The sequence below is a fragment of the Pelophylax lessonae genome, assembly GCF_965119305.1.
Source record: "Pelophylax lessonae genome assembly, chromosome: 3".
Taxonomy (NCBI): Eukaryota; Metazoa; Chordata; class Amphibia; order Anura; family Ranidae; genus Pelophylax; species Pelophylax lessonae.
This window is the reverse complement of record NC_138770.1, coordinates 313976200-313994448: the sequence shown is the minus strand read 5'-3', so window position 1 is coordinate 313994448 and position 18249 is coordinate 313976200. Positions and strand designations below refer to the sequence as shown.

The window sequence follows — 18249 nt, the reverse complement described above, 5'->3', positions numbered from 1 at the left end:
GATATTGATGGGCTTTTCTCCCTCAGGGTTTAGTCTTTGTTTTATCCTCCTAGTTAAAACTTCAGATCAAGTAACTGTTCTTCAATCCTACAGCTATTTTATTTTGTGTTTATGCCTTTTTGCATGTACACAAGTAAAATAAATTCTAGCTCTCTGAATGGAATTGTAACCGCTTCAACTTAACATTTTACTTGCATTCACATGTTTTTGCAGGTATTTATGCGCATTTGTAATCCTGACTGGCAACTCAGATTTCTGCTCTTCTTTTTTTTTTTTCATTCATCTATACGTAACGCGTTTGCACGCCTGTGTGTGTACAGCAGGGGTGGGGAACCTACGTCCCGGGGGCCGTATGCGGCCCTCAAAGTAATTTGGTCCGGCCCCCCGTGCAGCGGAGTCTGTGTCTCTCAGCTGATCTGTCAGAACGAAGCCAATGCTTCCTGTATAGTTCCGGCTCCATTCTGACAGTCTGAGTGAGTCACAGGCGGAGTGATATCAAATGCACTCCGCCTGTGACCAATACAGGAAATATCGCCTCTTCCTCCCTTCCAGTGCGGCGCCGCTGCTAGCCAGCATTTATCGCCAGCAGTACTCACAGCAGTACCAGCCAGAGCCAGCAGTACCAGCCAGAGCCAGCAGTACTCACAGCAGTACCAGCCAGAGCCAGCAGTACTCACAGCAGTACCAGCCAGAGCCAGCAGTACTCACAGCAGTACCAGCCAGAGCCAGCAGTACCCACAGCAGTACCAGCCAGAGCCAGCAGTACCCACAGCATTACCAGCCAAAGCCAGCAGTACCAGCCAGCAGTACCCACAGCAATACCAGCCAGCAGTACCCAAAGCATAGTACCAGCCTTAGCCAGCAGTACCCAAGGCAGTAACATACAGCACAGTACCAGCCTGAATCAGCAATACCCACAGCAGTACCAGCCTGAGCCAGCTGTACCCACCAGCAGTACCAGCCAGCTATACCCACCAGCATTACCCACCAGCAGTTCTTTTCAAAGCTTACCACCATAAAGTCGACTGCATTCCAGACTGACCGACGCAAACCTGGAAAACCAGTTGCGAGTAGCAACATCAATACCAGCTAACATCACACACCTCACCAAAGAGAAGTAGTTGCAGCCATCACATTAGGGATGAGTTAATTAAAATTTTGACCAAATATAACGGGCACATTTTTAAGTTGATGATTTTTTACGGCCCCCGAATGATTTTATAAATACCCAAATGGTCCTTGGCAGAAAAAAGGTTCCCCACCCCTGGTGTACAGCCACTGAATACAATGGGCTGCATTTAGATCAGTAAAAAACAAACAAATGCCTGTATGCCTAAAAACTTTGAAATTTTTTGACTGCAGTGTACAAGAGGCCTAAAGCTTATGATGTCCCCTCTCCTTTAAAAATACAAAAATACAAATTTCCTGGCTTTTATGATTGTGTGCACTTTAGTACTTTTATTCATTGACTCAAAAAATATACAAATCAGGAGTTCAGATTTTACTTGTTGCATGCTTGTTCGAGGTTTTTTTTTTTTTTTTTTTTTTTTTTTTGGACCGAGTGGAGTATCTTTTTAGATACTCTCAGGACTTTGCTGTATTCAGGGAGATTTACTCTTGCTACTTGTTTCAGTGATGGGTAATTACTCTGAAGGGGATAAGGACAGTTACAAAAAACACTTTTAGTACAGCAAGTATTACAACCACTGTTAGGTTTTTATTCCTGTTTTTGTTTTCTCTATCCTGGCAACATCTATTGTCATTTTTTTTTGTGCTTTATAAAACTCTGGTCCGACCACATCTGGAGTATTCTGTCCAGTTCTGGTCGCCAATCCTCAGGAGGGATGTGTTGGAGCTGAAGAGGATCCAGAGAAGGGCAACTAAACTAATTAGGGGATTGGAGGACCTTAATCATGAAGAGCATCTGCAATTGCTTGATTTATTCTCCCTGGAGAAGAGACACCTGAGAGGGGACATGATAGCAATTTATAAATATCTCAATGGTGATCTTGGCATAGGAAAAAAAGCTATTCAGTCGTAGGGAGTGCATGAGGACTCGAGGGCATACATTGCGATTAGAGGAGAAGCGTTTTAACCTTAGGCAACGGAGGGGGTTCTTTAATGTTAGAGCTACAAGATTGTGGAATTCTCTACCACAAGAGGTGGTTTCTGCGGGAAGTATGGTGGCTTTCAAAAGACTCTTAGACGTACATCTCAAGGATCAGAACATTCAGGGGTATGTGAAATGATTACGGCACACACCTACACAGGTTGAACTGGATGGACTATTGTCTTTATTCAACCTCACCTACTATGTAACTATATAACCAAAGGGACATGTAGTGCGTAAGAGAAAATCTAACTGATAGGGCCACAGACAGAAGGAAAAACCTGATAGATTTCCAACTCCTCGCCAAAATCCATAACTTCGAGTTTTAGGCTGTAGTTGTACTTTTAGCTGATTTTACGATAAAATGCCCCCACCATATTGATAGTTTGTCCACACACTGGAGTCAGTACAGGTAGGAGCCAATTAATCTGCCACTGTACTTATGGTATGTAGGTTTTTTCTGTAATACATTAGAACTAGATATCTTTTATTTGAACTGTGTCCAATGTGTTATTAAACATGAATTGTAAACTGGAAAGTCTGTTTTTTCATTTTTAACTTACTGTAACAAATCATAGATCCAGAAATACAAATATGTTCTTGCTTAGTGTTAAAGGTTTACATTTGTTTTGCAGCAAAATGCATTGACCATTACACCAAGCAGTGTGTAGAGAACGCTGATCTCCCAGAGGGAGAGAAGAAACCTATAGATGAACGCTTAGAGGGGATTGTTAACAAAATGTTCCAGCGCTGTCTTGATGATCACAAATACAAACAGGCCATTGGTATTGCATTGGAAACTCGTCGACTGGATGTTTTTCAGAAAACTATTTTGGAATCGGTAAGGCCTAGCCTATATTTTCACATAGGTTTAGAATCGTTTTTCTTAACATTGTATTGGGCCTCTATAAATCTAACATTACCCTCTCACCAGACTGACAAAGCTGTGTCCAAAAAAAAAAAAAAAGAGAACCACAATTTTCAACTCTTAGTGCCACTTAAACATGGCATATGTCAGTAGCATGAGGGGGGGGGGGGTTAATACTGCTACAGTCAGCAATATGTGTAAATCAAACAAGTTGACTGTCGGGTAGAAGCGATCGGGCAGCTGTACAGTACTTCCACGCAGCCTTGGTACATTTACTCACCACACCCTGATCTTCAGGCCTAAAATTATTTTTCCTAATGTGTGCAAAAGCATCTGTCAGCAAAAGGGTTAAAGATGAAATTTAGAAGTAAACTTGTTCTCATCTGCCCATGTTTAGTGGTAAACTTGTTCTTATCTGCCCATCCTCCATTCATAGAACTCATTGCGGGAGCCAATAGTACAGCCTCTGAATAAAACACAGGGACAGAAAGGGTGGACGTACAAGTGCTTGTCACAGGTACAGCCGTCCATATTGACCCCCACAGACATGGCTGCTGTTAGAAATCATGGGGCCCCATACAACATTCCTGACAGGCCATCCCCGACCAACCCCCCCCCCCCCCGGTGCGCCCACTGCAGTGCCCTGCCAATAAGTGGTTGAGGCATTCCCTGCTCCACATGTATACATGATTTGTGTATACGTGCAGCTGTGGGGCAGGAAATGCCTCAACCACTTATGATTGTCAGTGTGCAGTGACATTTCATTTCAGTGGTGGTAGTTCAAATTTTTTTTATGTCAAACAATGTTAGCGCAACGTTCATGAAATACATATTTTCATATAAATACAATAATGTTAATTATAGGTCACAGCAATATATTAGCCATTTTTTTGGTAAAATGTAATAGATCAGATTGTGTCGATTTAAATAGATACCCAACATGTCAAGTCTTAAAATAGCGTGTGCCTGTGTACTCTGGTACACTACGCTTTTCCTAGACAATGTTTTAAAAGCTCCTACAGGTCATCAGTTTAGAGCTAACTACTGTATGAATAATGGGTCTAGAATTATTGCTCCAGCATGCACAGTGTTATGTAACATGTGTATGCAAGTGCAACGGACAATTTTTTGCATAGGCACCCTTGTTGCATGCATTTATTTTCTTATGTGGAGGTGCTCAAAGTTTTGCTGGGGAATTTCAGGTGCTTATGTATAACTGCCATTTTTTTTTTAACATTTCATTTTTTCTAAGTGTTTTTTCATCACATAGGATACAAAAAGTCTCCTGTGTAATGCATTGTTTGGTGACAGGTCCTCTTTAATGAGACATCAGAGGTTTAAAGATCCCTGATGTCTCACCTGCCCTACAATGAAGCTAATGGAATGCTGATTACACTCCACTGGCTTATTCCCCACCCATTCTGTGGACAGTGACGACATGACCCAGAAATTGTTTTACAAGTCCCTTCCAGGTCATTACCAGGAAGGGAAGATCAATGAACAGACATTCACCGATCTCCTTCCCTTCTACTCGGAGGCAGGTCCAAGGTGTGCTGATGGAAAATATAGCAAGCCACATGGGGGAGGGAAAGGAAGTACTTACGGGGGTGTGGAAGTTTTCTGGAGGCTGCACCGCTACCAAATCAACTTGTCAGATTTACACACATAGTGAAAAGCTAACTGTTAGGTCTTGTTTACTTTTGTGTTTGGGTGGGGTAAAAATGTGCAGCTGAGCCCCTTTTTTACTGTCCCCCCTAACCACTCCCCCCTAGGCTACAAAGGCACTGCTTCTGTAGTACGGCTGCAGGATGTTTTTACACAACACCCTGCCAGCAGCCTAGGGGGGAGTGGTTAAGAGCATGGTAAAACATGGGCTCAGCTGCACATGTTAACTCCCTCCCCACCCAAACACTAAAGTAAAGAAGACCTAACAGTTAGCATCTCACGGTGCTTATGTGGTCACCATCATTAACCTGATAATGATCACACAGTACAGAAGCTGTCGTTTGCCTGTCTGTATATAGTATGGATGTGTCTCCATACCTTCCAGAAGACAGAAATTGTGAGCCTGCCTGTGCATCGGGATCCCTGTGCTGCCTGCGCCCTCGGACACTTCTCTCTTCTTCAATCAACTCCCACCGTCCTGCTACAGCCCCGTCCTCTGACCTCCTTAGTTACTGAGGGAGGAAGGAAGAATCACTCCGCCAGAGACAGGCTGTCATTAGCCGCGGCCACCCGGTTTAAAAAAAAAAAAAAAATGCTGCTTCGGCTTTAGATGACTGTGCCCCAAAATTAAAAATAAAAAGTCCCCCTCTGCTAACCTCCTCCTGGGCCCCTCTGCTGCAAGTAACAGCAAGCCAAGTATCATTGTCAAATGCTTTTACCTAGGCAAAGTGCTTTCACCATAGTTTAAAAATAAAGCTGCCCAGGCCCCCCTCCTGAGCCGGGCCCGGTACAAAAGGGCTGGCTGTACTGCCTTATCAGCGGCCCTGCCCAGATCACTGCTGCCGGGGTATCCAAGGGCAGGAAACTTCGGATTTTAACCTAGCACTGCAGCCACCAAAACATTGGACTCTATAGTCCCTTGTGCTGTTTAAAAGAAAAAAAAAAAAGACTTTTCGAAGCTTTGGCTTCTAGGATTTCTAAGCTGCAGCATTCCTATTTTTGGATTTAATTCCAATTTCAAAGATTCCATGATTAAGTTATGCTGGCCCTACACGCACAGAATTTTGGCCGTTTTGCAGACTGAACAAATATTTGTCGTTCAGAACTGAATTGTCCACTAACTGATAGAATAAACTCCTTTTTTATATGATCATTTCAATGTTCGTAGTAATCGTTCAATAACAAAAACGTATAAGACAGCATATTATTTTTGTTTTGATTAGAACCTATACGTATACACTTTGATCTGAAGCGAAAACTTTTGTTTCAACTAATCAACATTAGCCAGGCCCATGGTCTAATGGCGCTTTTCCACTGCATGGAACCGTAACGGTTCGGCACGCTTTTGTGCTTTTCCCCTGCTGGTACCGCATGGTATAGGGTCGGAACGGTTCGGTACGGTATAGGTTTGCTTTCCACTGGATTGAACCTGAACGGTACGGCTCTGAAAAAACAGTACCTACTCGATTGTGGTTCCAACAGGTACCAAACTGGTACCATATCCCACAATTCTTTGCATGCAGTCACTACTAGCCACTGATTGGTCAGAGAATCCCACCCACCCCGTTGTTATCCCACCCACTTAACTTTAGTACTACTTTAGTGGAAAAGCAAACCTATACCGTACCGAACCGTTCCGACACTATACCATGCGGTACCAGCAGTGGAAAAGCAAACCGGGCCAAGCAGGGCCGAGTAGAGCCGAGCCGGTACTTGCAGTGGAAAAGTGCCATTAATGGTCGTTTACTAACGGCACAAATTTCGAACGATCTTTCCGAAAACTACCAGTTTCGGTTGAAATTCTGTGTGTATGGCCAGCATGACTGCATTGTATTTAAAATATTGTTGCATAGTTCATAATAATTTTTTTTTTTTTTTGTTTTTTTTGCAGAATGATGTCCCAGGAATGCTTGCATACAGCTTAAAGGTCTGCATGTCATTAATGCAGAACAAACAGTTTAGAAATAAAGTCCTTAGGGTCTTGGTAAAGATCTACATGAACTTGGAGAAACCTGACTTTATCAATGTATGCCAGGTAATCTTATTACATATGGATGCTGAAGGACTGCCAGCATATGGGAAAAATGTGCAATTTGTGGAGGGAGGGGGGAGAATAGTTTTTTTTTTTTTTTTCGTTAACTTATAGTGTATCAATGATGTTACAACAATTTTTGGATTTTAATAAAAAAAGACCTATATTCTTCAATCTGCAAACAGCTATGGTTGTCTAAAACAGACCTAACATGAAAATGTAACTTTTTTGCAATCATAGCAAATTTTTTACTGTTTTTTTACTGTGGTTAGTGTGTTAAAAAAAAAAAAAAAATCGCCTCCAAAATGTAATCTTGTGCTCATGTCATTTTAGCTTACTGCTTTTTTTTTTTTTTTTTTTTTTTTTTTAAATGTATACGTTGACTCTTGTCTATAGCGGGCAGATCTCCCTCTATTTTGCACATGGAAAGGAGGATCGGGATGTAATTGTTAATTTCTTGTAAGGATCAAGAAGCTGACTACATCAATAGTGTTTAATTTTGTAAATCTAGAGGGCCTCAAGTGTGGCCCCAGCATTGTCCAAATGGACGCACAATCCTATTCCTACTTAAAAAATAAAAAATACTTCTCTTTTAAGTAGGAATAGAATTGTGCGTCCATTTGGACAAAACTGGGGCTACACTTGAGGCCCTCTAGATTTACAAAATTAAACACTATTGATGTAAACTCAGCTTCTTGATCTTTATCTTTACAAGAAATTAACAATTACATCCCGATCCTCCTTTCCATGTGCAAAATAGAGGGAGATCTGCCCGCTATAGACAAAAAAAATAAAGAATACTATACTTCTCTTTTAAGAATCCTACTTGCCTAGGTGGATGCAGCATGGTGATTTGTAAAACTGATACACATTATAACTGCGACTGTCATATTTAACAGTATAAACACAATTTGACTGGTAATTGATAACTGCACTGGTCACAGCTATCTACCATTAAAACATCTTATCATACCATATACAGTGCCTAATATCAATAAACACTAATAGTGAAGAAAGAAAATTATCAAGATAACAAATATTGCTTAAATATGTCAAAGCCTCATTAGGTGTAGACTTTGACAGCTGATCATACCACTTTTATATAGATGCAGCGCTGGCCAGTCCTATGATCGGGCTGTCAACATCAAGCAGGTCTAGCACAGGCGACACTGGATTAAGGGGGACATGCTCCACAAGCACATTTGACCATAATAGCGATAGTTGGTCATATACTTCTGGTGAGTGAATATCCATGTGGGGCTCTATATGCGCTAGTCAGATCAAGCACCAAAGTAAAATATTGACAGCGCACCTGCACGAGCACCTTGTACTATAACTAATGGGACTTTTTTTGACATATTTAAGCAATTTCTGTTTTCTTGACAATTTTCTTTGTTTACTATTAATGTTTATTGATATTAGGCTCTATATATCGTAGGAAAAGATGTTTTAAGGGTTGATGGCTGTGATCAGCATGATTGATTATCAATTTACCATTGGAAACACAGCCTGGCTTGGGAGTGGGCCCGCATAGGGTGCCTCTTTACCACACGGCTTGCTGAGGGGGCACACCATAGGAAGAAAGAGAGCGTGCCAGTGGGGAACTGCCAAAGAGGAGGTAAGCCACTGCTCTTTGCAATATTGTTGCACAGATCGGGTAAGTATAATTTTTTTTTTATTTTAATAGTAATTTAGTAATTTGTAAAAATGTAAAGATTTACTTTTAGTAGCGCCATGTCTGAATGGAGATGTAAAAATGTTTTGATGCTGGGAAATTGCACTTATTTTCTTTCCTATTCATAGATTTCATCTCTTCTTTTCACAGTGCCTCATTTTCCTGGATGACCCTCAAGCTGTTAGTGATATACTGGAGAAGCTGGTGAAGGAGGATAACCTGCTCATGGCTTACCAGATATGCTTTGACTTGTATGAGAGTGCAAGTCAACAGTTCCTGTCTTCAGTCATACAGAATCTCCGTACAGTTGGAGCCCCTATTCCTTCAGTTCCCGGTTCTACCAACACTGGTACTGTTCCAAGTGTTGCCAAAGACAGGTAGGAACCCCATGAGTAGCAGGTGTTCATTCTTTAATGCAGATCTCATGTTTTCCACTAACATTTAGCACTGCATAATAGTTTTAACAAACATTGGCTTTGTGCTAAATGGAAATGAGGAGAAAAAAGTGTGATATAGATCAAAGATAATTAAAGCCTTGTCGTGTACACTGAGGCCATTTACAGCACTGCTCTGTGCCACGATGAAATGACTCCTGTGCATATGCACAGGAGTGATATCAATGTGGCCCAGCTATTTAAGTGGCTGAACAAAGCGAGCTCAGAAGGAACATTGGGAAAAGATTGAAGTTCTCGGGACAGAGCACTGGACAGCTCAGTGTTGAAGGGCTTTGTCTGACAGGTTAGTGTGCCATAAAATTCTAATATGCTGCGCCATGTTATGATACCGTGGCAGTCACTTTATCATGGCACAGAGCGGTGCTGTAAATGGGCTCAGTATACTTTACCGCTGACAGGGCTTTCATTTTCACTAATCGATAGGACAAGGTCATATTTTAAGACTAGCACAGTAGCTATTTGCATGGGCACCAGCTTTTGGTAGCTACAATATTAGGGCTTTTTCCATTCATTAAAAGTAAAGCAGGTGTAAATTGGTATTCATTTTTGATGTGCACAAGCAGTTTAACTGGTTTGTGATTTATTTTAAACCTCAACGCTGTTTTCGTAGTATTACAAGTATCCATGTTTGACTGAATACACAACATACTTTTCTTGGTTTGCATGTCCTCAGTAGATCACCGTTTTTGTTTCTTTTTTTTCTTATTATATTCCGGTTTAATTTCCCCTTCTGCATTGCATAATCCTTTTGTAATGTTTGCAGTGAACCAATGGAAACAGAGGACAAAGCTGGCAGCACAGCAGGCAGCAAATCAACTGATGCGGTTAGTGTCAACACAACTTTAAATTTTTTTTTTTTTTTTTTTTGTTCACAACTCTAGTTGCATTGAAAACTGTTTCTAATATTAAGCTTTTTTTTTTCTTATAACCAGGTTGCAGAGTTTTGTGACTTTCTTTTTTTTTTTTTTTTTTTTTACTATCATGTTTTTACCCATTAGCAGTTCTTGGAACGAAATGTTATTCAAGTCTGGCAATCTTTTATGCAGGGCTTATGTTTGTAAAATCCCACTCCTCTTCAAGGCTTGCAGCATGTGCAGTTGATCTACATACCTGAGGGATAAGCAAGCTAGCGTTTCTACTAAGAAGGTTGATTCATGTGTTCTGGTGACCCTTGCCATGCAAAAGAGCAATGCTGGCTTAGTAAAAATGGGCAAGGAATATTGAAACTTTTGTCATTGACTATTTATAAAAAGTTTGAGTTATTCTGACTGATATATTTGTTCCTGATGAAAATGACTGTAAAGGCTAGACTTTTTTTTTTTACCATAATGCATTTACTGCATAAAGGTAAAAAATGTCCCAGTGTGTGTCAGTAGACCCACACGGCCCAGCTTGGGAGCAATCACAAAGGTGCGCTCAGATAGGAAATGGCTTCCTATGGTGGTGCACAGAGAAGAACCGGAGCCGAGAGCACTGGCTGTGGACACCAGAAGAGGATATTTGGGGCTGCTCTGTGCAGTACCATTGCACAGAGCAAGTAAGTATACTATGTGGATCGTGTGTAACTTGGTCGGAGGAGCCTCTCTCTGGCTCTCGCTCTGTAAGCTGTCCTGAAAGATGACTTTGGAAGGGAAAGGGGATTAAGGCCCCATGCACACGGGGCGTTAGAAAAAACGTACGTCAAAGTTAGTTCTGACGCCGGAAAAAGCAGCTGTAAAAACGTGTTTTCAGTAGCTTTTTCCATTGGCGTTATTGCACGTTTTGCCACGTTGCTTTTAGCAGCGTTTTTTTTTTCTTCCATTCAAAATCAATGGTTCCCTATGGGAGCCTATTGATTTGAATGTAGGTCGCACCGCAACACCGCAAGTCGGATCCGACTTGCGGGGCGACTTGCGCTGTGAGAATCTTGAGGGGGAACTCCACGCCAAAATGGGAAAAAAACGGCGTGGGGGTCCCCCCCAGGGTTCCAAACCAGGCCCTTCGGGTCTGTTATGGAATTTGAGGGTAGCCCCATGCCGAAAAAACGGCGTGGGGTCCCCCCCAAAATCCATACCAGACCCTTATCCGAGCATGCAGCCCGGCAGGCCAGGAAAGGGGAGGGGACGAGCGAGCGGCCCCACCCCCCCTGGACCACACCAGGCCACATGCCCTCAACATGGGGGGGTGTTGGTGCTTTGGGGCAGGGGGAGCTCTGCACCCCCCACCTCAAAGCACCTTGCCCCCATGTTGATGAGGACAAGGGCCTCATCCCCACAACCCTGGCCGGTGGTTGTGGGGGGTCTGCGGGCAGGGGGCTCATCGGAATCTGGAAGCCCCCTTTAACAAGGGGGCACCCCAGATCCCGGACCCCCTCCCTATGTGAATGGGTATGGGGTACACTGTACCCCTACCCATTTACCCCATAAAAGGCAGTGTATGGAAATAACGACAAGAGACGTTTTGGAAAATTTAGGCTCCCATAGGGAACCATTGATTTTGAATGGAAGAAAAAAAAACGTATAACGTGGCTTAACGCACGTTAACCACTTAAGCCCCGGAGGATTTGGCTGCTAAAGGACCAGGGGTTTTTTTGCGATTTTTTTACTGCGTGACTTTAACGGACAATTGCGCGGTCGTGCGACGCTGTACCTAAACGAATTTGACGTCCTTTTTTTCCCACAAACAGAGCTTTCTTTTGGTGGTATTTGATCACCTGTGCGATTTTTTGATCACGCGCTATAAACCAAAAAAATGTAAGAAAATCAAAATTTTTTAACATTTTCGGCCAATTTGTTTTATGCTACCTATGTTTGGCAAAAAAAAAAAAAAAAAAAAAAAAAAAAATCGCAAAAAGCGTATTTTGATTGGTTTGCGCAAAAGTTATCGCGTTTACTAACAAAGGGAAAGATTTCTGTCATTTTTGGTGTTTTTTTTTTTAACGCGTAATGGCGGCGATCTGCGATTTTTTTTTTCGGTACTGCGACATTGCGGCGGACAGATCGGACCCTTGACTGACATTTTTGACACTTTTGGGGTTACCAGTGACATTACTGCAGTAATCAGTGCTATACATATGCACTGTTACTGCAAAAATGACACTGGCAGGGAAGGGGTTAACTTTATTGGACAGGGAGGTGCTTCTAACTGTGTAGGGACATTCCTATTGGTGTAAAAGCAAAGATCCACCGTTCTACATAGTAGAACGGACAGATCTTCACTTTTACACAGGGAGAACTGACAGGCAGCTTGTTTACACAAGCTGCTCTGTCTTTCTCCCTTCACAGGAGCGATCGCAGTGTGACTGGCGGACATCGAGTCCGCCGGTCACACGCACTGACTTGCCTGTGAACGAGCCGCGGCGGGCGCGCGCCTCGGCGGGCGCGCGCCCGCCCGCGATAGGCTCGCAAGTCAGTGACAGGCGAGTGACGTACCGATACGTCACTCTGCCTGGCCGGGGCTGACCGCCGCAGTATATAGTCGTGCGCCGGTCGGCAACCGGTTAAGCAACGTTATAGCAAAGTTATTCAGCTTTTAGCAGCGTCAGGCGTTTTTAACGCTGTAACGCTGGTCCTCAGAACGCGCAGGTGGTGGGTTCTTGTTGCAGCCTAAAAAATGCCTAAGCCACTTACAGCTCAAAAACGTCTGAGTGTGCATGAGGCCATAGAATAACATGGAGGGGCGTTTTTAGGCTGCAAAAAGAAAACGCCTGACGCTGCTTACAGCGGCGTTAAAAACGTCCCGTGTGCATGGGGCCTTAGACTTTACAACTGCTTCAAATCCAAAGGAAACACTGCAACTGTTTCTTACCTGTAATAATGTTGTGTTATACTTACTATTAAAAACATGACACAATTTTGCCATAAAGCTGAAAATGTGATACATGTTCTGCCAAATACAACCTATTCAGATAAAAAGGGCAGTGCAGCAACTGAGTGTAATGCACATGGTTATTGTGGGCTTTCACAGTTTCACAGAATAAAATAGTAATTTAACCGCTTGCCGACTGCTCACAGTATATTTACTGCGGCAGTCAGCCCCTCACAGGCAGAGTGACGTAGGTCTACGTCGCTCGCCTGTGAGGCTCTGGGGAGCGAGCGTGCGCCCCCGCACGGTCACGGACCACAACCCCCCCCCCCGCGCGCGACCCGATGTCCGATGTCCGATGTCCGATGTCCGATGTCCGCTGGTCACTCGGCGATCGGCGGGGGAGAGGGAGAATGTCAGGCAGCTTGTGTAAACAAGCCACCTGTCATTCTCCTCGCTGTAAAGACACTGATCACACGGATCTAGTATGTAGATCCGTTGATCAGTGTCCTTACAGCTCAAGCCACAGCCAATCACAGTAGAAAGCACGCCCCTAGGGATACACACAGCCCCTCCCTCCCAAATAAAGTTAACCCCTTCACTACCAGTGTATTTTTACAGTAACAGTGCATATATATAGCACTGATTACTGCAGTAATGTCACTGGTAACCCCAAAAGTGTCAAAAATGTCAGTCAAGGGTCCGATCTGTCCGCCGCAATGTCGCAGTACCGCAAAAAAAATCGCAGATCGCCGCCATTACACGTTTAAAAAAAAAAAAACCAAAAATGACAAAAATCTTTCCCTTTGTTAGTAAACGCGATAACTTTTGCGCAAACCAATCAAAATACGCTTTTTGCGATTTTTTTTTTTTTTTTTTTTTTTTTTTTTTTTTTTTTTGCCAAACATAGGTAGCATAAAACAAATTGGCCGAAAATGTTAAAAAATTTTGATTTTTTTACATTTTTTTGGGGGGGAATTTCATATAAAAAAATGTGAAAAATATTGTTATTTTTGCAAAATGTACGCTCTTTTTTTGTTTATAGCGCAAAAAGTAAAAATTGCACGGGTGATCAAATACCACCAAAAGAAAGCTGTTTGTGGGGAAAAAAAGGATGTCAAATTCGTTTAGGTACAGCGTCGCACGACCGCGCAATTGTCCGTTAAAGTCACGCAGTGCCGAATCGCAAAATACCCCCTGGTCGTTTAGCAGGAAAATCCTCCGGGGCTTAAGTGGTTAAAAGGCAACGTATTGCCTCTGAGCCACTTGTAGACCAACTCGGACAAGTGATCAACTGCAAACTGATTGCTTTTCAGAGGTGTTTTAGGAACCAGCGCACATGTAAATGAGGCTTTAGGGACATGCTGCTGCTTATTTTAGTTAATGCATATGCTGAATTAATGCTAAAGCTATATTTTTGTGTTTTATAAATTTGCCTTGGAATGAGGAGGAGCTTTGTGGTCCTAATGGTAGAGCACAAATATATTTGAAAAATGCATCCTATGTTCTTATGCTCAGGCCACAGTTAAAATATGAGCCAATTAAAACCTATGGTAGTACTTCCTTGGTTTTGTTGTTCCCTTGTTTGCAGCTTTGCTAAGATGAATATAATGGCTAAAATCAACAGTTTTTTTTTTTTTTTGCCCTTTGGGAAGTATTGCTCAAGTCTCCATATAACTTTGGGCTGGGTATGAGGTCACATATCTTCTGCTAAAGAAAAAGATTAACCAATCTGTCCTACAACCCTCTCATTCAACGGTGATAAATTTGATTTTATGAATTGAGGCACAGTTAGTGTTTCTGTGATATCATTGTCATTTCACTGTTTTTTTGTTTTTTTTGTTTTTGTTTTTATACTGAACAAATATCTTATGCAGCATCTTTTCCTATGTCTTCAGAGTCCAGAGCCTAAAGACCAGATTTCAAAAATGATAAAGATCTTAAGTGGAGAGATGGCTATAGAGCTACACTTGCAATTTTTGATACGGAACAACAATACAGACTTGATGATCCTGAAGAACACAAAGGTTTGTTGGCTTGTGATTTGACTGACTTTCTTGATTTTTTGTGAAAATACATTGCACTAGGCTGCTTGGTTGACTTGTTTTGGGAATCTTTATGCATACTTTTTTTTTTTTTGTAGTGTTAAAAATGCTAGTATGTACAGTAATTATAATATATCTTTATGTAATCTAAGGAACCTCGTTATTCAAGCTCTCTGGTTAGCAATAGTTACCTCCTCCCACTCGTAATTTTCAGTTTTCTCTCTTCTTTTTTTCGCCATGTGGAAATACGGAAAATTGTTCTCCTTACCGTAATTCTCCTTTCCGATAACGTCTTTCAGGACAGCACCTGAGAGAGTGACTCCTCCCACTTGCCAACAGGAAACACCACTTCTACCAAACTTTAAAAGGAGGGTCCCCCCCCCCCCCCCCACAGCTTTATCATTTTTTTTTTTTCCTCTGGCCGAGGAACACCTAATGGGCAGTCAGGACCTCTTAGGTGCTGTCCTGAGAGACAAGGCTTCCTGCTCCACTATACCTGTATTTTTTTATTTTTTTTGCATAGCAAGTCTATTCCTCCCATATCGCATGAACTGGCTGTTGGATGGGCTCCTTCTCCCTCTTCGTTACCCGGGGAGAGCCTGTAATGCCTATAGAAGATGCTTCGGCCGGCGGTGGACATTTTTCTGGCCCCGGCTGCGGGTCTGGATGCGCAGGTACCGCGGCCATCTTTTCGGCTGCTGAGTGGAGACTCGCCCGGCTGAAGGGGAGTTATCCGGCGAGGGGCGGCGCTCGTTGAGAAGAAGCACGGTGTCGCTTCCCCTGGAAGAAGTGTAGAGGGAGAAGGAAGGACCGGATCTGGTGCCTATATCTAGTTAGCGCTTTTGGAGCCTGGAACCGGCAATCCTGCCCACATGTGGACGCTGCAACACTGCTATGGAGAGCACGGTCGCGGCAGCAAATGGGACAGGCACCAGCAAGGCCCGGGTAAGGGGTTGTTTTCTAATCTTGCCCTGATTACTGTGGGGTCTCTCTCTCTCTCCTCCCCCCCCCCCCTTGTGGCTGGGGCCTGTCTGGGCACATGGAGTTTTATTTATGCTTCCTGTGGACCTGTGGTGACCCTGTTGAGAAATTAGGTTGGCTCACTGGGATGGTTTGTCTTGTGTTTTTTTTTTTTTTTTTTTTTTTCCCCCCGTTATGGCGGGTAAGAGCTCTGACCTGGCAGCTAAAAAGAAATGCCCTTCATGCAAAGTTACTTGGGGGTTGGAAGAAAACACTGTCAGACATGCATAGACTCCCTGGTTAAGGAGGAAGCTTCTACTGCCTGCAGCGACTTTATCGCTTTGGTTAAAAAAAAAGCTGGACGCTACCATTCAATCCTATAGCTCTTCGCTAACAAACCTATACTTAAGTCAGCTGTCTACCTCCCAATCCTCTCAGGGCTCACAGTTAATCTCTGCTGTGGATGTTGAAGTAGGTCCTCCTACCCAATTCCCTCTCTTGATCCAAAGAAGGTGAAGAGGAGGAGGAAGGGGTAGATGATGTGCCCTCTAAATACAAGTTGTCTTTAGATCAAGTTGATTGTTTGTTAAAGGCAGTTTATGGTACATTGGGCTTAGGAAAAGAGAAAAATAATTATCTCTGCATGATCAGTTGTATGCAGGTCTGAGTAAGCCTAAAGGTTGCACCTTTCACGTACATTCAGTAATCTATGAGGCTATTAGAAAAGAATAGGCAGAACCAGAAAGGGTTTTTTTTTTTTTTCTTTTTTTTTTTTTTTTAACTAAAGGCCAATAAAAGGCATTATCCTTTTGATGAGGACCCAGGGGGCATTATCCTTTTGATGAAGACCCAGGGGGCACTTTGGAATAAAATACCTAAGCTCGATGCAGCCTTTTCCCAAGTTTCCAGATCAACTGACGTGGCATTTGAGGACATGGGAATCCTGAAAGATCCCATGGACAAAAGGATAGATCAACAACTTTAAAAAGCTTGGCAATCCATTATGGGCAATCTCAAACCAACTATGGTGACTACTTGCGTATCCAGAAATCTGGAGTACTGGATAAATGAACTCCAGGCCCATATTATCACAGATTCACCCAAACAAGAGATCCTTGATAATTTTTAGACTCTGTAAACAACTGTAGCATACATTGTGGATGCATCAGCCGAATCCATATGGATGACCGCAAGATCTGCAGCCCTAGCTAACTTGGCCAGAAGTGCTCTGTGGCTTTGTAGTATTCCATTTATGGGGGATCTACTGTTTGGTCCTGATTTAGGGCCTGTTCACACCTGAGCGTATTTCAGCTTGTAAAACGCTCGTCTTTGAAGTCCCAAAACGCCCAACAAGCAAAATCCTATTCATATCAATGGCCCCTGTTCACATCTGAGCGTTTTGTCGCCTGAAGCTCAAAAAAGTACATGAGCTTCTTTTTCGGCAGATTACAAACATTTTTGTTAGATATCAATGCCTGCTTCCAAACACTTGCAAAAAAGGCCTGAAAAACGCCCAAAAAAAGGCCTGAAAACTATACGCTCAGGTGTGAATGGAGCCTTAGACTGTTCTAGATAGGACAGCTGACAAAATGAGATCATGCCCTGTTAGGAAGAAAAAACAACCAGCTGAACAGCTTTTTAACCGTAAAGGGCTTAGGAAGAAGATGGCAAGGCCCAATGGAAAAGAAGCAATTGGTCGACACAGAGGGAGAGTCCTTTTTCAATCCTTCGGCGTCAACCAACAAAACACAATAACTATTCATTACCAGTGGGAGGAAGACTTCAAAAATTCCCCCACTGGACCAGTGTGACAGAAAATCAATTATATTTTAACCTTGCTGTCCTAGGGATACCAAATAGAATTTTCGGATCCTCCTCCAGAAAGATATTTTGTCACAAACCTTCCAAAAGACACAACAAAAGCTCTGACTATGAAAGACCTGTTAAAGGATCTGATGTGATGGGGAGTTGAGTCAGGTATCACCAGAGGAACAGCATTAGGGATTCTGTTCCCAAATCATTCTCGTAAGGAAGCCATCCGGAAGTTTTCGTCTCATCCTCAACCTAAAGCTTCCGAACAGGTCAGTCCTTTATAGAAGATTTTGTATGGATTCGATCTTCACTGTCAGGAATCTGTTGATCAAAGGATGCTTCATGGCATCGATCGACTTAGAGATGCACATCTACATATTCCTATAGCCCCTCGGTCCCAAAAATTCCTGAAGTTGGCTGTGGATATGGGGAAGGAAGTCCTGCATCTGTCCCTTTCAGCTTTTCATCAGCCCCATGGATTTTTACAAATGTAATGGCAGAAGTCCTTGCACCTCTCTGCCTTCAAGGGGTCTCAGTAATCCCGTATCTGGAGTACCTCCTCTACTTTGCCCCTTCCAGGGAAAGATTGCAAGAAAATCTGGGTAAGGCCTGCAGTCACTTGGAAACCTTAGGTCAGTGATGGCGAACCTATGGCACGCGTGCCACAGCTGGCACTCAGGGCCCTCTCTGTGGGCACGCCAAATATACTGGGAAGCTGCCGCCGCTGATGCCTGGGCTCTCTAATCCTCCCTCTGCATGGCAGCAGCGCTGTGACAAGGGGGGGAAGCGAGCATGGACTGTCGGTGTATTTCCGTACTCGCCCCCTCTTCTGTCAAGCAGCGCT

General features: G+C 43.1%; 1 protein-coding gene across 1 annotated transcript in view; it reads left to right on the top strand.

Annotated features, from left to right (window-relative positions):
* PSMD1 (proteasome 26S subunit, non-ATPase 1) overlaps window positions 1-18249 on the top strand; it is a 140825-nt gene that overhangs the window by 21372 nt on the left and 101204 nt on the right. The window contains exons 5-9 of the mRNA XM_082251678.1: window positions 2746-2951; window positions 6535-6678; window positions 8501-8727; window positions 9569-9629; window positions 14487-14615. Coding sequence (XP_082107804.1) covers window positions 2746-2951; window positions 6535-6678; window positions 8501-8727; window positions 9569-9629; window positions 14487-14615 — 767 coding nt within the window. The remainder of the gene's footprint in view (window positions 1-2745; window positions 2952-6534; window positions 6679-8500; window positions 8728-9568; window positions 9630-14486; window positions 14616-18249) is intronic.